Source organism: Salvelinus alpinus, chromosome 32 (genome assembly GCF_045679555.1).
Source record: "Salvelinus alpinus chromosome 32, SLU_Salpinus.1, whole genome shotgun sequence".
Taxonomy (NCBI): Eukaryota; Metazoa; Chordata; class Actinopteri; order Salmoniformes; family Salmonidae; genus Salvelinus; species Salvelinus alpinus.
Window position 1 is genome coordinate 12,809,873 of NC_092117.1, and position 24,033 is coordinate 12,833,905.

Sequence of the window (24,033 nt, forward strand, 5' to 3'; positions counted from 1 at the left end):
AAGCACGTTTGTCAGCGATTACAGCAGCTAGTCTTCTTGGGTATGATGCTACAAGCTTGGCATACCTGTATTTGGGGGGTTTCTCCCATTCTTCTCTGCAGATCCTCTCAAGCTCTGTCAGGTTGGCTGGGGAGCGTTGCTGCAAAAAAAATTCAGGTCGCTACAGAGATGTTCGATCGGGTTCAAGTCCGGGCTCTGGCTGGGCCACTCAAGGACATTCAGAGACTTGTCCCGAAGCCACTCTTGGCTGTGTGCTTAGGGTCGTTGTCCTATTGGAAGGTGAACCTTCGCCCCAGTCTGAGGTCCTGAGCAGGTTTTCATCAAGGATCTTTTCGTACTTTGCTCCTTTCATCTTTGCCTCGATCCTGACTAGTCTCCCAGTCGCTGCAGCTGAAAAACATCCCCACAGCATAATGGTGCCACCACCATGCTTCACTGTAGGGATGGTGCCAGGTTTACTCCAGACGCGAGGCTTCGGATTCAGGCCAAATTGTTCAATCTTGGTTTCATCAGACCAGAGAAACTTGTTTCTCATGGTCTGAGAGTCTTTAGGTGCCTTTTGGCAAACTCCAAGCCGGCTGTCATGTGCCTTTTACTGCGGAGTGGCTTCAGTCTGGCCACTCTACCATAAAGGCCTGATTGGTGGAGTGCTTCAGAGATGGTTGTACGCTTCCCCAGATCTGTGCCTCGACACAATCCTGTCTCAGCGCTCTACGGACAATTCCTTCAACTCCATGACTTGGTTTTTGCTCTGACATGCACTGTCAACTGTGGGACTTATATAGATAGGTGTGTGCCTTTCCAAATCATGCCCAATCAATTGAATTTACCACAGGTGGACTCCAATCAAGTTGTAGAAACATCTCGAGGATTATCAATGGAAACAGGAGGCACCTGAGCTCAATTTTGAGTCTCATAGCGAAGGGTCTGAATACTTATGTAAATAAGATGTTTCTGTTTTTTTATTTTCAATAAAAACCTGTTTTCACTTTGTCATTATGGGATATTGTGTGTAGATTGCTGAGAAAAAATAATACTTCATCCATTTTAGAATAAGGCTGTAACGTATCAAAATGTGGAACAAGTCAAGGGGTGTGAATACTTTCCGAAAGGTACTGTATAACCTACAGGTGGTTTTTGTGAGATAGTTCCACAGCAAATTGGCCAGTGTTGATTTATCATTGCAACATTTCTAGTGATTCATGAGTTAAATTCAACGCTCAGCGGTGTAAAATAATCCCCAGTGTTGGTGTTAATAAGTAAATTATTGTTTTACACATGTGGAGAGTAAAACAGTCCCATCAAAATCATACACATATTTCCCATTTATGCTTTTCTTCAGGTAGATTTTTTGTTTTTAATATCTGTGTTTTTGAATGTACATTGATTGATTGATTAATACTATGCTACAGAAACATAAATAACACACATTTCTCTAAACGAATCCAATCAGCTAGTTAGATTTATTGCACCTGTTACTGAAATGGTTGTTCCAGTTTAAATGGTTTAGGTAGTGTTTTTTTAAATCACGTTTCCGAACCATCACAGTCATTCTGAATGCAGGTTGCAGGTGAATAAAAATTCCAATTGTTGGATACCCTAACTCTGGCTGGATTCCAATAGGAATTACACATCACTTTGCAAGCAAGCACATTGTGACTTGCAGGCCTGATGTGGCCTGTAAACCAGGAGTTTCCTAACGCCACTGTGATAGGGTAGAACTAGGACATCAACTAGGCCAATACGTACGGCCTGCTCGTCGAACATCTCATTCTAAAGTCATGGGCATTGATATGGAGTTGGTCCCCCCTTTGCTGCTATAACAGCCCCCACTCTTCTGGGAAGGCTTTCCACTAGCTGTTGCAACATTGCTGTGGGGACTTGCTTCCATTCAGCCACAAGAGCATTAGTGAGGTCGGTCACTGATGTTGGGCGATTAGGCCTGGCTCGCAGTCGGCATTCCTATTCATCCCAAAGGTGTTTGATGTGGTTGAGGTCAGGGCTCTGTGCAGGCCAATCAAGTTCTTCCACACCGATCTCAACAAACCATTTCTGTATGGACTTCGCTTTGTGCACGGGAGCATTGTCATGCTGAAACAGGAAAGGGCCTTCCCCAAACTGTTGCCAGAAAGTTGGAATCACAGAATTGTCTATAATGTCATTGTATCTTGTAGCGTTAAGATTTTCCTTCACTGGTACTAAGGGGCCTAGCCCGAGCCATGACAAACATCCGCAGACCATTACTCCTCATCCACCAAACATTACAGTTGGCACTATGCTTTGGGGCAGGTAGCATTCTCCTGGCATCCGCCAAACCCAAATTTGTACGTCGGACTGCCAGATTCTGAAGCGTGATTCATCACTCCAGAGAACGTGTTTTCACTGCTCCAGAGTCCAATGATGGCGAGCTTTACACCACTCCATTCGACGCTCGGCATTACGCAAGGTGACCTTAGGCTTGTGTGCGGCTGCTCGGCCATGGAAACCCATTTCATGAAGCTCCCAGCGAACAGTTATTGTGCTGACGTTGTTTCCAGAGGTAGTTTGGAAGTAGTAGTGAGTGTTGGTAGTGAGTGGTAGTGAGTGTTGCAACCGAGGACAGACAATTTTTAGGTGCTACATGCTTCAGCACTCAGCAGTCCCGTTCTGTGAGCTTGTGTGGCCTACCACTTCGCAGCTGAGCCGTTGTAGCTGCTAGACGTTTCCACTTCACAATAACAGCACTTACAGTTGACCGGGGCAGCTCTACCAGGACAAATATTTGACAAACTGACTTGTTGGAAAGGTGGCGTCCTATGACGTGTGCTCGATTTTATACACCTGTCATCAACGGGTGTGGCTGAAATAGCCGAATCCACTAATTTGAAGGGGTGTCCACATACTTTTGTATATATAGTGTATATATTTGTGTCCGTTGCCAGCATGCATGCCTGGCTACACACATATTCTTGTTGCTAAAATGTACCGAACATCCATTGCATTTGTTATATAAAGAGCAATCGTGAGAATAAATTGTAACATTGTTTATTCAGTTCAGTTACATTGTATCGCAGACCTGTAGCCTACCACCGCAGATTGTTAGAGGACTGATGCTTGCGTACGTTATGTCAAGACCATAGGGACTCAACCGCCAACGATCCACTATTTTACACTTCAGTAGGCCTACAATAGATCTAGCCTATGCAGCACTGAATTAGTGGAAACCAAGACTATTCTCAGGGCAGGCCTGGTTGTAGCTAGATATGCTTGAGTTGCATCAGGGACAATTTTAGCAATTTAGCTGACCCTAACCCTTTTCCTAACCTTAGCCTAATTCTCCTAAACTGCCACATTAATTATTCTAACCTGCCACGTTAATTCTCCTAACCTGCTGTGTATGTTCTACTAACCTGCTACGAAAGTCACTTCTGCTTATTAAACCGGCAGACCTGCCCTGAGAACAGTCTTGGTTTCCACTAATGAGGCATGTGCACTGTGACTTTCATGGAAAAGCAAGTCAGATTCTGTACTGGCATCTTGGAACTGATATGACAGTTCTTCTCAATCGCTTTGGCTCAATTCTCGAATGATTTGTGAATTCTACATGTCATATATAGGACTGCACAACGACCTCATGCTGGTGGCAGAGCAGCAGTATTCAGCCATCAGCAAGAACAAGAAATTTGCAACATGGTCATTGCCAACAAATCCATCAGGCTAAGAGAGATCCAAAGTGCAATCATAAATGACAACAATATCTTCGCAAATATCAATTCTGTCAGCATTTCCACTATAGACAGAGTTTTGGGGAAAAAATCGAATGACTATGAAACAACTGTACAAGGTGCCCTTTGAGAGGAATAGTGACAGAGTGAAGGAGCTGCGGTACCAGTATGTCCAGGTAAACCATTGGTGTGCACATGGTATATTGTACAGGGATTTTTACTGTACTTCAATAATGCCTGTATATACTTCTTGAAGTTGTAGATAACCATAAGAACATAAAACATTTTTACTTTACTAAACTGTCTGATTCTAGAATTGTTTATATAAAACTAACTTTATATTTTGTTTCTGTGTTACTATATAGAGAATAATGGAGCTGGAAGGACAAGAAATGACACACATTCTTGTTTTTGTGGACGAGGCTGCGTTCAATCTGGCCAAAAGCAGGAGACGTGGCCGCAATCTCATTGGACACCGAGCCACAATTGGCACACCAGGCCAACGTGGGTGCAATATTACAATGTGTGCTGCCATTTCTGAGAATGGTGTGAGAACACATATTCCACACATTGGGCCCTATAACACCCAACTTCTCCTTGCCTTCCTAAATACACTTTACAGAGACATAATACCAGAACACCAAAGAGGTTTAGTTAGACCAGATTTGTCAAATTATGTAACTGTGTGGGATAATGTCAGCTTCCACCGAACCAACATTGTTAGGGAATGGTTTGCTGGGCATGAAAGGATAACAATGGCGTTCCTTCCACCATCCTCTCCAATCCTGAATCTGATAGAAGAGTTTGTTTCAGCATGGAGGTGGAAAGTATATGACTATCGGGCACAAGATCAGATGTCTCTGTTAGATGCCATGAATGCTGCTTGTGAGGACATCACAGGCGATCATTGCAGGGGATGGTTGCGCCACGCAAGGAGATTTTATTCCCCCGGTGCATCGCAAGGGAAAACATCACATGTGATGTTGAAGAAAATCTCTGGCCAGACCAACAAGAGCGACAGGATGTCCAGCAAGAAGATGGGAACTTGTAGTGTTACGTACTGTGAGGAGGTAAAATGTATTGTTTTTTACAGAACTACCGCAGGTTTTTTCATTGAGGTTTTTTCATTTTGTTTGTTGTTGCATGGATGTCATTTTCTGGCAAATCTTCTGTTCACTATTCTGTATATGACTTTACATGTAAGAAATATGTAAAATGGACATGCAAATGTGAATTTTCTGTTTACAAAGAACAAAGCTGAAATGTGTATATAACAAACACTTCCTGGGTTGACTGACATGGTGAAAAAACATCTCAACATTTTGACCAGTACGGCTCACAGGATGACAAAACCTTTCATTTTGGTGGCGTTGGCCAATTCACTGACACAAGAACTAGGTTTTGAAGCATGAATTAAATCTTTTGAGTGAGTTACTACATTTTGCAGACATGCAATAGAGTTGTGATGTCCCATAAAATAGTTGTGACAGTTGCACTTACAGTTTAGAGAATGTTAAGACTGTTTCAAAAAATGAACCAAAGCGATTGAGAAACTGTAACATGTCTTCATTGTATTCAGTTGGTAAGTAGCTGCATGTTTGTTACCTTTCGCTATTGAAACAGACAGACATAATTAATTTGACCAAATATTTAGGAAGAGGTCATTTAAATGGAGTCTGTGAATGAAGAAACCACATGGAAAAAGTGGTAATCAACTGAAAACCAAGTCAAAATAATGTTTTGTGTTGTAGGTTTCATGACGTTTGTATCTAAAACAAAGGAAATCATTTTAAGATTGTTCTATACATCAGCTGGGTTCTCAGTAAGCTTCAATAGGAGGTCTTAAACATGACATAAAAGTATGTCCTTGTAGCTGTGTGGGCTAATATAGTCCACATGTTTGCCTTGGGATAGCATGAGCCAATGGCAAGTTGAGCAAATTTAAGTGTTTTCTATGAGGTAACAACAGGGCCTATGTTAAAAGTGTTTTAAAAAGTAAGTTTGTTAGGTGTGTGTGCCTATGTTAAAATATGCATACAATTATTAAAAGACAAAAAAGCGATTGTGAATGTGTTAAATTGTGTTTGGGAAATAAAGATAGACATGGTTTTAAAAAGGTAGTGGTAATATTTAATTCCGTACAGAAATTTGTAGGCGGCTCAACTTACCCCATATCCGGGGTAAGTTGTGCCAAGAGACCACATATTTTGGACAAACTATGTTTTCAAAACTGTAATGTTTACATGAATTCTGATTATTTCCAGGGATGTACAACATCCTGAAATATATGTATATATCTTTGTTAGAAAGAATACTGTATTTCCTTTATGAAGTGATGCTGAATGTAAAACATGGCTCAACTTACCCCTCTCCCCTAATTGAATTAGAGAAATATTAGTTATTTTGGGGAAACAATGGCACTGTCTTTGCGTGTAGCCTATTATCCCTGTTCATAGACTGGTTTTCTGTAGTACAAAAATATTGTGTATCTGAGAATTTCAGTGTCACTCAGTGCTTTTTAATGACAGGGGGCAGTGTGGAATCAGAGGATTCAGACAATTGGATAAATGTTTAAGTATTTTTATTCCTCTAAAATGAACACATCTCTTAGTCAGTAAAAAGCTCATACTGCCCTCCATTATTGCAGCTTTATTAACAGACATTTTCACACTCACTCTTTTATATAGATGTATCCAGGATAAATGTATTTTAGTTTTTTGTATTTTTACACACCGAGACCACTATGCACAACATATCACATACTTTAAAACCCATAATGACATAAATACAGATAGCCTAAATGAGGTTCAATTAGATTAATAAATTAGAAAAACAACAAAAAATAACAACGATTTACCAGTGTCAGAAAGGTAAGTCATGAACCCTGTCAGTGAATGGGGGTCGTATCCATATCCAAAAGCCTGTATATATTTACAGTTAATTACCATCAGCTGTTTTCATTGTTAGAAGAACATGAACGGTTATGGTTTCATTCATGATCGGGTTCTTTATGTGTCATCTCTGCCATTTTATACACTACCTGATCACCCCCATGTCTCCGAGAGGCACCGGTGGAGTCTGTTCTTTTCTCTCTCCACCCTCCTCCTTTACTAGGCCTCAGAACCAGGCTTTCCTGGTCACTCTCGTCTACTTTCTAAAGGCTGTGGGAAATCCTTGACAAATATCCAAACTGAAGTTTCTCTCTCATGGTACACCGTGACATATCTCCCCTCCTCTAAATTAGAGGCTAACATGCCAGTGAGGACCTTGACCTGGTTCATAACCGACGCCCCTCTAAATCATTTGGCAGGGACCGTATGTCCCTGCTTCTTCAATATCCACAGCCCATCTCATGTCTTTAACATTTCTGTTGCCGGTGCCTCCCTGTTTCTCTATATGACAAATCCGATTCAGTCACAAAAAATGAACATCTGTCATCAGTGTGATTTGTTTTAATACAACGTGAGTGGTGACATGGACACCAGACATTCAGAAAGGGCACACTAGTCTGGGAAGGGCTGGGTTGCTGTGCTCATCCAATTCGGTTGGCTGTCTAATCAGCTCCGCAAATAGGCAGTGACTGGCTAGAAAAACACCTGTTAACTACACGCCCCGCCAAATCAGATAGCATTTGTCACTGACCACTGGGAGCCAGGGATCTGGTGCCACCAACACAAACACTCAGGATGGAGCGAGGTCTAACTTACAGTATCATCCACCTCCTCTGATCTTCCGAGGTGGGCTTCAGCAGACTGGAAGGGAGCCCCAGCCCTAGCTCCATTACAAATTTGACATAGCCTTTGCCCAATGAAAAAGGAGCAATGACCTCTGCTGGAGAGCCCAGATTTCATGAGAGAAGTATGTCAGGGGTTTCTTCTGAGGGAAGCATCATCGCGCTTGACACTCGTCTGATGGTGCTCACATTGAATCAGCTTGGACCCCCCCTTTGTTCACCACTCTCTGTGGTAGCCTCATCTCTCCCTCCTCTGTCCTCTCATCAGAGACAGGGAAGACTCAGGGCCTCAGCGATCCTCCTGTGGTAAATTTTAGTGAACGGTCGGTTGCTATGCAAAATGATATCCACCACTTCATTTCATTTCAGAAATCCTACATGTCAACATTTAAAGTTTCAAAGAATAATTCGGTACAGGCTCTCTCACTCCCATGGCGATTTAAACAGTATTTAGCTGACTGTGTAGAAAGATAAGCCCTACAAAAACCTCCTCCAGGACAGGCGTACAGTGGATATACTACTGTGTATTTTGTGACATGACTGGGCCAAATGAGTTGAAAGACAAACCAGACAAACGCAGGTCAGCAACAGTATGTGTGACAAGCAAGCTAATCAACGACTGCAATCACATGGAGGGCCATGATTTGAAGTTGATCATAGCACTTTGTGACGTTGACAGCAAAGGACCTCTATTGCACAAACAAAAAGGTGGAAATTAATAGTAATAATAATAATCAAATGAATGGAAACACATTTCTGAGTTTCACCAATCAAACATTCGTTTAGTGAGGGTTTCAAATCCTTACAATGAGAGAATTCATACATTTGTGAAAACGTATTTGTTGGGCTCTGAACAAACTCATTGATCAGTTTTTGACCACTTTAATACTCTGTTGTTTTGTAGATATATATATATATAAGGGCTGGGATGTGTCCAGTTCTCAGACAGGGTCTCTCACTCCCACTCCCACTCCCACTCCCACTCCCACTCCCACTCCCGTTCACATGGCACTTGGTCTCCACACACGCGGCTGGACGCCCACCTTGGTGGCGATGAAGCGGGGTTTGGGCGCCTGCATGGCATTTGCCCTGAAAGGAGGGGGGAGGTTAGCAAGGAAACTCAGATCAGGGGCACTCTGAAACTGCTTAGCACCTTGGAGCCCACTGTAAGACACCCCAGGATAGGGTGATGGGTGGGGGATGGGGTTGGGGACTGGGGTGGCATTGATTCTGGGCAGCCCGGGCAGGCCCCCTGAATAGGTAGGAGCAAGGGCGGGATGTGGGGCAGAGACCGGGGCTGGGGAAAAGACAGGAGCAGGGGGTGGGGAGAGAGGAGCAGGGGTTGGGGAGATCATGTCGGAGCGGGTCAGGCGCTCTCCCAGCGTTGTGGCTGAACGAGGAGCGATCACGGTGGGGGCCAAACACCGGGCTGACATGGGCGTGGGTGTTGAGAAGCGTTTGATCTCATACACACGGGCCGCCTTGACTGGGATCTGTCTGGGAGGAGTCATGGTGCTGCCCACCATGGTAGTATACCCTCCCTGCTGCTGCCTCTGGTCCTGGTATGAGGGCATCGCCGACAGGTTGGCAACACTACCCCCGAACATAGCTGAGTTGAGCTGGTAAGGCTGCCTTCTCATGAAATCCAAAGCTTTGATTCCCTCCCTATGAGAGGCTATCCCCCCTCTGCTTCCCCAGCTCCCCCTGTCAGACCTGCCTGTATCTCTCTGTGGCCCCACAGGGCAGGAGGGGGCTAGCAACGGGTTGTAACCAATGGGCGGGGGGGCACGGATGTTGGGGGATAACTTCCACTGTGAGTTGATATTGGGGTTGGGGGCATACTGGGACTCGGCCCCTGGGTAGGTGACCTCCTGCTGGTAGGCGGTCTCTAGTGGGGTGTCTACCACAAACCGGTCCATGCGGCTCTGCCTGCGGGCAAACAGCTGAGCCCCCTTCCCCTCCGCCTGGGGAATCTGAGGGGCCTCGTGGATGACCCTTGGTTTGGGGGCCACCGGTGGAGGCATCCTGCCCCGGCCGGCTTCAGCACCCTGGTCTTCCTCTGTGCCCGACTCAAAGCCCATCATACTCCCTGAGTTGCTTCCATAGTGGGGCCTGTCATCCAGGTTCTGCACCATGTTCAGCAGGTCAGGGTTGGGAGAGTTCTTCTTCTCATCAGGGACTCGGAACATGGGCCTCCTGCCGCTGCGCCGACGAGCCTCCTGGAGGTAACCGGTACGACCACCAGGGAGAGGTGGGACCTTGGACATGGGGGATCTGGGTACAGCTGCAGGAGCTGTGGAGGGTGGGAGTGGGACAACTGAGACTGAAGCTTGGGGCATGTGGGCAAAAGAAACTTGAGGTTGAGGTATGGGGTCAAATGACACTGGAGCTGGGGATGATTGGGCCACTGAGACTGGGGCTTGGGGTATGGGAGCACCTGAGAATGGCGATGGGGGTGGAATTGAGGGTACGTTGGCAAATGATACTGGGGGTGGTGGTACGGAGGCAAACGAGACTGGAGGTGGGGGTATGGGGCCACCTGAGAATTGTGCTGGGGGTGGAGGTATGGCTGTGAAGGAAGCCTGTGGAACAGAGAGCATGGGTGGTTCTGCCAGGCTCTCCACAGAGAAGGCAGGGCGGGGATGAGTGGCCGGTGCTGAGGAGGGGGTGGAGAACGGTCCTCCGGACACAGAGGACGGGGGAGAGAAGAAGGAAGGACAACCACTTGCAGGTAGCTCTGATGTGGTGGAGAAGGGAGGTCCTACAATAGACACAGAGGTTGCTGGGCGCTGGGCCCTTTTGGTGACGACAGGGCGGAACACAACAGGAGCGGTGGCGGCTCGGTTAGTCACAAACCCTGGGTTGAAGGGGCGGGCGGTTCTGTTGACCACAAAGCTGGAGGAGAGTTCTGGCAGTGGTGTTTGGGGCGGAGGTATGGTTGAGATGGACACTTGGCCGGTGATTGGTTTGGATGCCACAGTCGGGGGTGACATTACCACACTAGCTGTGCTCACTGCAGAGTAGGCTACGTCTCCGTTAGCCATACTGTAGGCAGTAGGAGCAGCTGGGGCCGGTGCCATAGCCCTCTCTGCCACAGACGGAGTCTCCTCCTGGAAGGCTACAGGGGGCGGTGGTGCCACAGGTTGCTGAGGTTGGTACATCTGTGGTTGTGTCTCTGGCTGGGGCTGGCTCTGTGCGTATGGCTGAGGCTGCTCCTGGATCTGTGGTTGGTTCGATGGTTGGGTCTTTATCTGAGGCTGGGGCGGCACCTGAGGCTGGGTGGCAGCCACCTTCTTGGCATGCTCGGCCGCCCTCTTCCTTTGCTGCTCAAACAGTTGGGCGCCCTTCCCAGAGATGTCACTCAGGCCGGGACTGGGGGCATCTTCTGTCCCATCCCCTCGCTCTCCCCCTGCGGTCGCCCTCTTCTCCAGTGCATCCAAGTAGTCACTGTCCCAGGTGGTGTCGGGGGCGGCTGAGAAGCCATCCTCATCAAACTCTGACTCGCTTCCTGGGAAAAGACCATCTTCCTCCTGGGAATCTTGCTGCATGTCTTCGTCCACGCTGCCGAAGCTGGTCAGCGTGTACTTCTTGGAGCGCTGCCGCCGCTTCTTGAACATCAGCACGCCCTTGGAGTGGGGGTTGGGGGCGTCTGTCAGAAGGGAGGCGATAGAGCGGCACTTGGTTCTGGCCTCCTTCACCTGTTTGTCTTGAACCGTGTCACCCCGGTTAAGTTCTGTAGGAGTCAAAGAGCATGTTTTAGTGTGGGTACGTCTGTAGAAACACCTTTACTGTTTCCATCTCGCTTGTGGCCATTTCCATTTTAATTAGATCATTGACCTTTTTTTAAAGCTCAATGAAACTTATTTTCAATTCTTGAATAGGAGTTACAATTCATCTGAACAACTGCACCTAACATGATATACACAAAAAGATCACAGGATAGTATTTTACATGTAGTGAGATATTAGTTCACGTAAAGTGACACAGGGTAGTCATAATTTCTACAAGCTATTTAAAATATGATGAACAAATCATGACTGTTAATGCATTGCCAAAAGTAAAGGGGGATTTTTTTTTACCAGTGTTGAACGACCAGATATAACCTTTAAATTGAGAACATCAGGTTCTAAAAACCGCCAACAGCTAACTTCCTACAATTCTACACATTTTGCCATGGGGCAGAGAGAAAAATGTGCAGTTTTATAGCTAATCTCATGCTATTCTACACATTTTGCAAAAGATTATGACGTGCTCATATGCTATCTGGGGGGGGGGGGGGGGGGGGGCTACCAAGGTGAAGTTCCCAGATATTAACTTAATAGCATAGGTTTGAAGAAAAGTCTCATTTTGTAGGCAAACTTCAAGCAGACATTGTACATTTGCACAAACTTGTTATAATTTTAGACAGATATGATACCAATATGCCCAACTGTGTAAGGAGTTGTTATTTAAATTGTCATTGGCAGTGTCCCTGAAGAGGACATGTGAACCTCTAATTAGGGACACTCAGGGATTTATGGCATTTTATTTATTTAAACTTCTTAAAACAGCAACGTCCTCAAATAGCCTCAGCCCTCCCTCTCTGGGAGTTTATGACTGTAACAGGTGGACAGGTTGTAAGTCTTTGGTATATACACTACAGTTCAAAAGTTTGGGGTCACTTAGAAATGTCCTTGTTTTTGAAAGGAAAGCACATTTTTTGTCCATTAAAATAACATCAAATTGATCAGAAATACAGTGTAGACATTGTTAATGTTGTAAATGACTATTGTAGCTGGAAACGGCAGATTTTATTATGGAATATCTACATAGGCGTACAGAGGCCCATTATCAGCAAACATCACTCCTGTGTTCCAATGGCACGTTGTGTTAGCTAATTCAAGTTTATCATTTTAAAAGGCTAATTGAGCATTAGAAAACCCTTTTGCAATTATGTTAGCACAGCTGAAAACTGTTCTGATTAAAGAAGCAATAAAACTGGCCTCCTTTAGACTAGTTGAGTATCTGGAGCATCAGCATTTGTGGGTTCAATTACAGGCTCAAAATGGCCAGAAACAAAGACCTTTCTTCTGAAACTCAGCAGTCTATTCTTGTTCTGAGAAATGAAGGCTATTCCATGCGAGAAATTGCCAAGAAACTGAAGATCTCATACAACGCTGTGTACTACTCCCTTCACAGAACAGCGCAAACTGGCTCTAACCAGAATAGAAAGAGGAGTGGGAGGCCCCGGTGCACAACTGAGCAAGAGGACAAGTACATTAGAGTGTCTAGTTTGAGAAACAGATGCCTCACAAGTCCTCAACTGGCAGCTTCATTAAATAGTACCCGCAAAACACCGGTCTCAACGTCAACAGTGAAGAGGCGACTCCGGGATGCTGGCCTTCTAGGCCGTGTCTGTGTTCTTTTGCCTATCTTAATCTTTTCTTTTTATTGGCCAGTCTGAGATATGGCTTTCACTTTGCAACTCTGCCTAGATTCTTCAAAGTAGCCACCCTTTGCACCCTAATAGATATCATCCTAACTAACTCGCCCTCCAAATAAACCTCTGCTGTTTTCAACCAAGATCTCAGCGATCACTGCCTCATTGCCTGCATCCGTAATGGGTCTGCGGTCAAACTACCACCCCTCATCACTGTCAAACGCTCCCTAAAACACTTCTGCGAATACAGGCCTTTCTAATTGACCTGGCCGGGGTATCCTGGAATGACATTGACCTCATCCCGTCAGTAGAGGATGCCTGGTTATTCTTTAAAAGTGCCTTCCTCACCATCTTAAATAAGCATGCTCCATTCAAAAAATGTAGAACTAGGAATAGATATAGCCCTTGGTTCACTCCAGACCTGTCTGCCCTTGACCATCACAAAAACATCCTGTGGCGTTCTGCATTAGCATCGAATAGCCCTCGTGATATGCAACTTTTTAGGGAAGTTAGGAACCAATATACACAGGCAGTTAGGAAAGCTAAGGCTAGCTTTTTCAAACAGAAATTTGTAACCTGTAGTACAAACTCAAAAACATTCTGGGACACTGTAAAGTCCATGGAGAATAAGAGCACCTCCTCCAAGCTGCCCACTGCACTGAGGCTAGGAAACACTGTCACTACCGATAAATCCACAATAATTGAGAATTTCAATAAGCATTTTTCTACGGCTGGCCATGCTTTCCACCTGGCTACCCCTACCCCGGTCAACAGCCTTGCGCTCCCCATAGCAACTCGCCCAAACCTCCCCCACTTCTCCTTCACCCAAATCCAGATAGCTGATGTTCTGAAAGAGCTGCAAAATCTGGACCCCTACAAATCAGCTGGACTAGACAATCTGGACCCTCTCTTTCTAAAATTATCTGCCGAAATTATTGCCAACCCCTATTACTAGCCTGTTCAACCTCTCCTTCGTATCGTCTAAGATTCCCATAGATTGGAAAGCTGCCGGGGTCATCCCCCTCTTCAAAGGGGGAGACACTCTCGACCCAAACTGCTACAGACCTATATCTATTCTACCCTGCTTTTCTAAGGTCTTTGAAAGCCAAGGTAACAAACAGATTACCGACCATTTCGAATCTCACCGTACCTTCTCCGCTATGCAATCTGGTTTCAGAGCTGGTCATGGGTGCACCTCAGCCAGGCTCAAGGTCCTAAACGATATCATAACCGCCATCGATAAGAGACATTACTGTGCAGCCGTATTCATCGACCTGGCTAAGGCTTTCGACTCTGTCAATCACAACATTCTTATTGGCAGACTCAACAGCCTTGGTTTCTCAAATGATTGCCTTGCTTAGTTCACCAACTACTTCTCCGATAGAGTTCAGTGTGTCAAATCGGAGGGCCTGTTGTCCGGACCTCTGGCAGTCTCTATGGGGGTGCCACAAGGTTCAATTCTCGGGCAGACTCTCTTCTCTGTATACATCAATGATGTCGCTCTCGCTGCTGGTGATTCTTTGATCCACCTCTACGCAGACATCACCATTCTGTATACCTCTGGCCCTTCGTTGGACACTGTGTTAACTAACCTCCAGATGAGCTTCAATGCCATACAACTCTCCTTCCGTGGCCTCCAACTGCTCTTAAACGCTAGTAAAACTAAATGCATGCTCTTCAACCGATGGCTGCCCGCACCTGCCCGCCCGTCCAGCATCACCACTCTGGATGGTTCTGACTTAGAATATGTGGACAACTACAAATACCTAGGTGTCTGGTTAGACTGCAAACTCTCCTTCCAGACTTACATTAAACATCTCCAATCCAAAATTAAATCTAGAATCTGCTTCCTATTTCGCAACAAAGCATCCTTCACTCATGCTGCCAAACATACCCTCGTAAAACTGACCATCCTACCGATCCTCGACTTCGGCAATGTCATTTACAAAATAGCCTCCAACACTCTACTCAACAAATTGGATGCAGTCTATCACAGTGCCATCCGTTTTGTCACCAAAGCCCCATATACTACCCACCACTGCGACCTGTACACTCTCGTTGGCTGGCCCTCGCTTCATACTCGTCGCCAAACCCACTGGCTCCAGGTCATCTACAAGTCTCTGCTAAGTCAAGCCCCGCCTTATCTCAGCTCACTGGTCACCATAGCAGCACCCACACGTAGCACACGCAGGTATATCTCACTGGTCACCCCCAAAGCCAATTCTTCCTTTGGCCGCCTCTCCTTTTAGTTCTCTGCTGCCAATGACTGGAACGAACTGCAAAAATCTCTGAAGCTAGAGACTCTTACATCCCTCACTAGCTTTAAGCACCAGCTGTCAGAGCAGCTCACAGATCACTGCACCTGTACATAGCTCATCTGTAAATAGCCCATCCAATCTACCTCATCCCCATACTGTATTTATTTATTTATCTTGCTCCTTTGCATCCCAGTATCTCAACTTGCACATTCATCTTCTGCACATCCTACCATTCCAGTGTTTAATTGCTATATTGTAATTACTTTGCCACCATGGCCTATTTATTGCCTTACCTCTCTTATCCTACCTCATTTGCACATGCTGAATATAGATTTTTCTGCTGTATTATTGATTGTATGTTTGTTTATTCCATGTGTAATTCTGTGTTTGTGTATGTGTCGACCTGCTTTGCTTTATCTTGGCCAGGTCGCAGTTGCAAACGAGAACTTGTTCTCAACTAGCCTACCTGGTTAAATAAAGGTGAAATAAAATAAAATAAAAATGACAGCTTTGCACAATCTTGGCATTCTCTCAACCAGCTTCATGAGGGAGTCACCTGGAATGCATTTCAATTAACAGGTGTGCCATGTTAAACGTTAATTTGTGGAATTTCTTTCCTTCTGAATGCGTTTGAGCCAATCAGTTGTGTTGTGACAAGGTAAGGTTGGTATACAGAAGATAGCTCTATTTGGTAAAATACCAAGTCCATATTATGGCAAAAACAGCTCAAGTAAGCAAAGAGAAATGGCAGTCCATCATTACCTTAAGACATGAAGGTCAGTCAATCGGAAAAATGTCAAGAACTTTGAAAGCTTCTTCAAGTGCAGTCGCAAAACCATCAAGCGCTATGATGAAACTGTCTCTCATGAGAACCGCCACAGGAAAGGAAGACCCAGAGTTACCTCTGCTGCAGAGTTACCAGCCTCAGAAATTGCAGCCCAAATAAATGCTTCACAGAGTTCAAGTAACAGACACATCTCAACATCAACTGTTCAGAGGAGACTGTGTGAATCAGGCCTTCATTGTCAAATTGCTACAAACAAGTCACTACTAAAGGACACCAATAGGAAGAAGAGACTTACTTGGGTAAAGAAACATAAAGCAATGGACATTAGACCAATGGAAATCTGTCCTTTGGTTTGATGATTCCAAATGTAAGATTTTTTGGTTCCAACGCTCTTTGGTTCCAATGTCTTTGTGAGACGCAGAGTAGGTGAAAGGATGATCTCCGCGTGTGGGGTTTCCTACCGTGAAGCATGGAGGAGGAGGTGTGGTGGTGTGGGGGTGCTTTGCTGCTGACACTGTCTGTGATTTATTTAGAATTCAAGTCACACTTAACCAGCATGGCTAACACAGTATTATGCAACGATACGCCATCCCATCTGGTTTGCGCTTAGTGGGACTATCATTTGTTTTTCAATAGGACAATGACCCAACACACCTCCAAGCTGTGTAAGAGCTATTTGGCCAAGAAGGAGAGTGATGGAGTGCTGCATCAGATGACCTGGCCTCGACAATCACCCGACCTCAACCCAATTGAGATGGTTTGGGATGAGTTGGACCGCAGAGTGAAGGAAAAGCAGCCAACAAGTGCTCAGCATATATGGGAACTCCTTCAAGACTGTTGGAAAAGCATTCCAGGTGAAGCTGGTTGAGAGAATGCCAAGAGTGTGCAAAGCTGTCATCAAGGCAAGGGTGGCTATTTTGAAGAATCTCAAATATAAAATATATTTTGATTTGATAACACTTTTTTGGTTCCATATGTGTTATTTTATAGTTTTGATGTCTTCACTGTTATTCTACAATGTAGAAAATAGTAAAAATAAAGAAAAACCCTTGAATGAGTAGGTATGTCCAAACTTTTGACTGGTACCAAGTTCTCTCACGTCACCCCGCTCCTCCGCTCTCTTCACTGGCTTCCAGTTGAAGCTCGCATCCGCTACAAGACCATGGTGCTTGCCTACGGAGCTGTGAGGGGAACGGCACCTCCGTACCTTCAGGCTCTGATCAGGCCCTACACCCAAACAAGGGCACTGCGTTCATCCACCTCTGGCCTGCTCGCCTCCCTACCTCTGAGGAAGTACAGCTCCCGCTCAGCCCAGTCAAAACTGTTCGCTGCTCTGGCACCCCAATGGTGGAACAAACTCCCCCACGACGCCAGGTCAGCGGAGTCAATCACCACCTTCCGGAAACACCTGAAACACCACCTCTTTAAGGAATACCTAGGATAGGATAAAGTAATCCTTCTAACCCCCCCCCCCCCCCCCCCCCCCCTTAAAAGAGTTAGATGCACTATTGTAAAGTGGTTGTTCCACTGGATATCATAAGGTGAATGCACCAACTTGTAAGTCGCTCTGGATAAGAGCGTCTGCTAAATGACTTAAATGTAAATGTACTGTATATATTTTGGCTGTTAGCCCAGGTCACTGGTCCAATCATCAGCTGCCTGTTAGCTCTGACAGACTGATCACAGCAGAGGGCACTCCGCCTTACTATTATTAACTATTGGTGTATTAGTGTCTCAACCATCCGACCAAAGACAGCACGTGTGTATTTTGTGTCTATTGATATGTGTATGAATGGAATGGTATCATATTTTGTTTACTCTAGATACAGTTTAAATGTGTCTTATTTATACCTGTAAATAGTTATTGTACGTTTTTCTTCAGTGTGTCCTTGTTTTTGTTGCAGTCTTAGCGAGATGTAGCAAGACATGGACATGAGAGGGGAATATAGTGGAAGAGAAGGACAGGGTGATATATAAAGGTGGTCAAAGAGGGAAAGTGAGAGGGGGGAGAAGGACTGCTACTTGATATCAGATAGCAGCTGCTTGGAGATGCCTTTCCCAGTTCATACATGCAGTGCTCGGGTTAGCGGACCACTGAACTAGGGGACAAATATAGCCCCTGTTCTACGTAGAAGGGACTGCCTCTGTCCTCTTAAAGTGGCCCTTTTCAGACTAATGCTGTCTCATGAGGAATACTCTGCTTTTACCTGAGAGGACACCTATGAGAATAAACTTTGATTTGATTTGAGAAGCTACTTAAACCATCTCATTATCTTAATGTCATTATTTAAATGTGATTTACACTGAATAAAAATGTAAACGCAACATGCAACAATATCTAAGATTTTACTGAGTTACAGTTCATATAAGGAAATCAATTCCTTAGGCCCTAATATATGGATTTCACATGACTGGGAATACAGAAATGCATCTGTTGGTCACAGATACCTCAAAAAAGGTAAGGGCGTGGATCAGAAAACCAGTCCGTATCTGCTGTGACCAACATTTGCCTCATGCAGCGCGACACAACCCCTACGCATGGAGTTGATCAGGCTGTTGATTGTGGCCTGTGGAATGTTGTCTCACTCCTCTTCAATGGCTGTTCGAAGTTGCTGGATATTGGCAGGAACTGGAACATGCTGTGGTACACGTTGATCCAGAGCATCCTAAACATGCTCAATGGGTGACATGTCTGGTGAGTATGCAGGCCATGGAAGAACTGGGACATTTTCAGCGTCCAGGAATTGTGTACAGATCCTTGCGACATGGGGCTGTGTATTATCATGCTGAAACATGAGGTGATGGCGGCGGATGAATGTCACGACAATGGTCTTCAGGATCTCGTCACGGTATCTCTGTGCTTTCAAATTGCCATTGATAAAATGCAATTGTGTTCATTGTCCCTAGCTTGTGCCTGCCCGTGCCATAACCCCACGGCCACCATGGGGCATTCTGTTCACAACATTGACATCAGCAAACCGCTCGCCCCCACACGACACCATACACGCTGTCTGCCATCTGCCCGGTACAGTTGAAACCGGGATTCATCCGTGAAAAGCACACTTCTCCAGCGTGCCAGTGTCCAGCGAAGGTGAGCATTTGTCCACTGAAGTCGGTTACGACACCGAACTGCAGACAGGTCAAGACCCTGGTGAGGACCAAGAGCACGCAGATGAGCTTCCCTGAGACGGTTTCTGACAGTTTGTGTAGAAATTCTTCAGCTGTGCAAACCCACAGTTTCATCAGCTCTCCGGGTGGCTGGTCTCAGATGATCCTGCAGGTGAAGAAGATGGATGTGGAGGTCCTGGACTGGCATGGTTAAAACATGGTCTGTGGTTGTGATGTACTGCCAAATTCTCTAAAACGACGTTGGAGTGGGCTTATGGTAGAGAAATTAACATTCAATTGTTTGGCAACAGCTGTGGTGGACATTCCTACATTCAGCATACCAATTGCACGCTCCCTCAAAACTTGAGACATCTGTGGCATTGTGTTGTGTGACAAAACTGCACATTTTAGAGTGGCCTTTTATTGTCCCAGCACAAGGTGCAGGTCTGTAATGATCATGCTGTTTAATGAGCTTCCTGATATGCCACACCTGTCAGGTGGATGGTTTATCTTTGTGAATGATAATTACTCACTAACAGGGATGGAAACAAATTTGTGCACAACATTTGAGAAAAATAAGCTTTTTGAGTGTATTGAACATTTCTGGGATCTTTTATTTCAGCTAATGAAACATGGGACCGACAATTTACATGTTTCGTTTATATTTTTGTTCAGTATAAATAACTCACAACATGCAATGCCAGCCTCAACTAGCCACTACATGGCTAATTATTTGTACAGTAACACATCTCACATCACCGTGTAGAGCATGATTAGGATACTCACTGGCTTGCTTGGCCTTGTCCATGTAGGTGACACTGAGCTCCTCATCCAGAGGGGTGTCTATGGGCCCCACCATTGGCACCAGCTGCCTGCGGGAGCTCAGCTGCATGGCCCCCTTGGCCCTCTCGGGGGAAACCAGTGGGACCACGTTGGAGGGCTCCTGGAAGCCACTGTCCTCCTCCGCCACTCCGTCCCGTCCTGGGCCCTGGTCCTCAACAGAGGAGATGATGGAGGAGGTCTCTGTGGAAGTCTGGGAGGACCACATCCCTGGAGGGGGCTGGTAAATCACCTCCTTGCGGGCCACCCCCGGCAAGCCTTCCCCCGCTCCTCGGCCATCCATTAGCCCGTGGTCCTGGAGCCCTGGGTAGAGCCGGCCATCTGGGGCGCTGTCATAGCCGCTAAACTCTGAGGTCTCCCCTCCCTCCTGGGAGGCTCTGCCAGAGGCTTTGCCGGGTAAGTTGCTGGGACTTCTGCGCTTCTGCCTCCTCTGCCTCTCGTGGGCTGCCACATCTGCGTCGCTGTCTGTCTCCCCGTAGTAGGCCTCACTGCCTGGGGGCGAGGTGAGGCCGCTGCGCCCCATGGGGGACAGGACAGAGGACCTGCCATGGGGGACCTCCCTGACAGCTGCTATGTGGTGGGGTCTGGAGGAGGGAGACATGGCACGCAGGGCGGCTCGGTACTCTTTGTCAATGCGGGGAGACGGGGCGCGGGTCAACAGCACCACAGACTGGAAGCCTGCTGGTGCCCTGTGGGAGCAAATTAACAATTGTTGGGCATACTGCTCTGGCTTATGCTATTTGCATAAGATGGGGTGGCAGGTAGCCTGGTGGTTAGAGCGTTGGGCCAGTAACTGAAAGGTTGCTGGATCGAATCCCCGAGCTGACAAGGTAGAAATCTGTTATTCTGCAGCTGAACAAGGCAGTTTACCACAGTTCCCTGGCAGGCTGTCATTGTAAATAAGAATATGTTCTTAACTGACTAGTTAAATAAAGGTTAAATTACAAAAATAATGATGGAGTAGCACTTAATGCTAATATAACAGGTAAAACAATATGTTAACATCAGGGTTTTTATGCATAAAGGGGTACACATCAATGGAGATTGTAATTGCTCTCTGACCTCTTGACCCGGATGTGTAATATTCCTGGGGAGCTGTCGATTATGGTCATGGCCTGGGAGTGGGACAGACTTCCACATGGCTGCTCGTTGATGGACACCAGCTCATCGCCCTCCCGCAGTCCTGCCCTGCACGCCTTACTGCGCTTACGCACCTACACCAGCAGAGAGAGACAAAATATCACCCACAGTAAACAATATAAGATAGGTTTGCCAACAGCACCCAATGCCATACTCTCTCTCTCTCTCTCTCTCTCTCTCTCACTCTCTCTAACGAGCTCTCTCTCTATCTATTATCTCTCTGTCATCTATCATCTCTGTCTCCTTCATTCTGAAAAGTGATATTGGATGAAGAACATGACAAAGCAGCTCTTGATGTCTTGTCTTGATGACTTGCCCTGACAGCCTGGACGTGCTGCAGACATTTCCCACAAGCTGTGGCTGAAGTGAAGCCCTCTTACCCACTTCAGCAGCGAAATGCCAGCCAGCACCTCTCCTCCCCCATGCACTCTCCCACTATTTGTGCCCAGGGTCAACCCATAGTTGTGCTGATGCAACCTATGAGATTTTAAGAGAGTGTACATGTTGAAGCTACATGATCTGTGAGGATCTCTTACTCTGGTAGAAACTTTACACATCAAGGGTTACATTGAGGTGTGTGAGGATAGAGGAATTTATATTTGTTTTGAAGGGGTTCTTTAACCCTTTGGATCTCAACTAGCATTGGGGAAGAATATAACCCAGACAATTTCTTCACTGGGCTGAAACACACACTTTGGTGAGCCACCTCTTAACCCAGAATAGTCTGTTTGAAAAGCGGTTTTGCTCAGTCAACACTCAGTAAATGTGGTTTCAGTGTACTAAAATCCCCTATACAGAAAAGGACAAGAGAAATACTTTGGTAATGGGGAAATGCAATGGGGGAATGCATAGGCAGAGAAGTGATAAGGTAGTTGGATTTCTAAGGTGTGAAACTGATATCCTGTATGTATCTATGACAGCTTTGCTGAACTGGATATCCTCTTATGAAGAGGTGTGGCGACTGACTGAGAACCCTGACTGAGAACCAGCCATTCAGAAACGAGAGCGATCCAACGAGGAAACTCTGCAGATGATTATCCGATCTGTCCGACATCTGTGCAATCACGTACCAAATGCTTTAAGAAAACAGTACCTCATGTGTATGTTTTTTCTCATGTCATTCCACATAGAATGAAATTATGTCTGCCTTGCTACATGTGCTTCAAACAGGAGAAGTTGAAAGTTCTATAGCTCTATCAATGTCTCCACATGAGACCCATTCTAGAACAGACACATGACTCATGCTCAGGCCTCTCGGCCCCTGTCCATGATTGCAGCCGATATTCCATCTGAACCACGTTCACAACCCTTTATAACCCATTAATTCCAGAACCAATATATTATAGAATGTCATAGACATAGACACGTATCATTCAGAATGTCCCTCTTACCATATCCCCTGTCCCTTGAAACAGTTTTACCATCCTACCTTTCACTGAAGCCATACCTTGGCCACCTGAAGTGGTTTCTGGTGCTCCGCGCCCCCCTGGAGACGAAAGCCCCATGGTGCTCCACCAGACAAGGTGATTATCACCTCTTCTGCCACCATTATTGTGTGATACGTTCTCCTTTTTTTGCGTTTCTGTCCGTTTGTCTGTCTTTTTATCTTTCTGGGGGGCCCTCAGTGCGTTTACTCCATAGTTGTCAGGGCCCCCTCAGAGAGCTCTGTCCGCTCTCCTTCAGCTATAATGTCATGGAGTTGACTTCTCTCAGCCCACTACTCTGGCACCTGGGCACGCACACATACACACACTCTTTCAATGACACACACACATGCCCACCCACACCCTAAGTATGGGCACTGCTGATAGGGTTGCAGGCTGGGGGAGCTGAAATAGAGAGAGGGAGGGGAGAAAGAGAAAGGGAGAGACAGAGAGGAGAGAGGGGGGAGAGACAGAAAGAGGGGAGAGGGAGAGAGAGAGAGAGAGAGAGAGAGAGAGAGAGAGAGAGAGAGAGAGAGAGAGAGAGAGAGAGAGAGAGAGAGAGAGAGAAAGAGAGGGGGGATAGAGAGAGAGAGAAATAAAGGGGGGAGAGAGAGCAAGCAAGAGAGAGAGGGGGGTAGGTGGAAAAGAAGAGGAGGTGGTTAGAGACCTGTGTCTGCTTACACAGTGGAATGCTGGCCTGAGTGATTGAGAGGGTCTAATTGCACACTTGTCCTGTCACTCAGACAGCGGAGTTGTCAAGGGGTTGTTGATAGCCACTCCAAAAATAAGCCCCTACCTCCAGTGTGTTGTCGATGCACCTCTAAACCTGTGTAAGACTAGAATCTGGAGAATCTAAATTATGTATATCTATGTTCCCAAATGGTGGGTGGGGATCCACTTTTGTGGTGGATCATGGCTGATTCCTTTGAGGTCGTGACATCATTAATCAGTCAATCACATTTGATTATAACACTTTTTGCAAAATCATTAGTCGCAAGATATTTGTGGTTAGGTCCTGGATAGAAACTGTCATCCGTTCAGGGTCCATATTATGACAGCCTCAGTTTCAGCAGGAGTTGTACATCTGGTTGACTTTTTGGATCACAAAAACTCAACCACTGACAATACACTACTTTGTTTGTGACACTTTCCCTGGGGGGTAGATAACTTCCCTCGTGTATCATAGCAACAGGTGGACATACACTACTGTTCAAAAGTTTGGGGTCACTTAGAAATGTCCTTGTTTTTGAAAGGAAAGCACTTTTTTTGTCCATTAAAATAACATCAAATTGATCAGAAATACAGAGTAGACATTGTTAATGTTGTAAATGACTATTGTAGATGGAAACGGCAGATTTTTAATGGAATATCTACGTAGGCGTACAGAGGCCCATTATCAGCAACCATCACTCCTGTGTTCCAATGGCACGTTGTGTTAGCTAATCCAAGTTTATCATTTTAAAATGCCAGCATCCCGGAGTCGCCACTTCACTGTTGATGTTGAGACTGATGTTTTGCGGGTACTATTTAATGAAGCTGCCAGTTGAGGACTTGTGAGGCATCTGTTTCTCAAACTAGACACTCTAATGTACTTGTCCTCTTGCTCAGTTGTGCACCGGG

At 45.8% G+C, this 24,033-nt stretch overlaps 1 protein-coding gene across 2 annotated transcripts; it reads right to left on the reverse strand.

The window, feature by feature from the left end:
* Nucleotides 1-6,268: 6,268 nt before the first annotated feature.
* Nucleotides 6,269-22,780, reverse strand: LOC139562394 (synaptopodin 2-like protein). Of its 2 annotated transcripts, none has more exons than XM_071380088.1 (4): nucleotides 22,437-22,780; nucleotides 20,912-21,063; nucleotides 19,796-20,538; nucleotides 6,269-11,170 (listed from the first exon to the last, which is right to left on the reverse strand). In XM_071380088.1, the coding sequence occupies exons 1-4, from the start codon at nucleotides 22,536-22,538 to the stop codon at nucleotides 8,439-8,441; spliced, it is 3,729 nt and encodes a 1,242-aa protein (XP_071236189.1). In that variant the 5' UTR covers nucleotides 22,539-22,780; the 3' UTR covers nucleotides 6,269-8,438. The 2 variants fall into 2 exon arrangements, with proteins under 2 accessions (XP_071236189.1, XP_071236190.1); XM_071380089.1 differs by having other exon boundaries at nucleotides 22,419-22,551.
* Nucleotides 22,781-24,033: the final 1,253 nt, after the last annotated feature.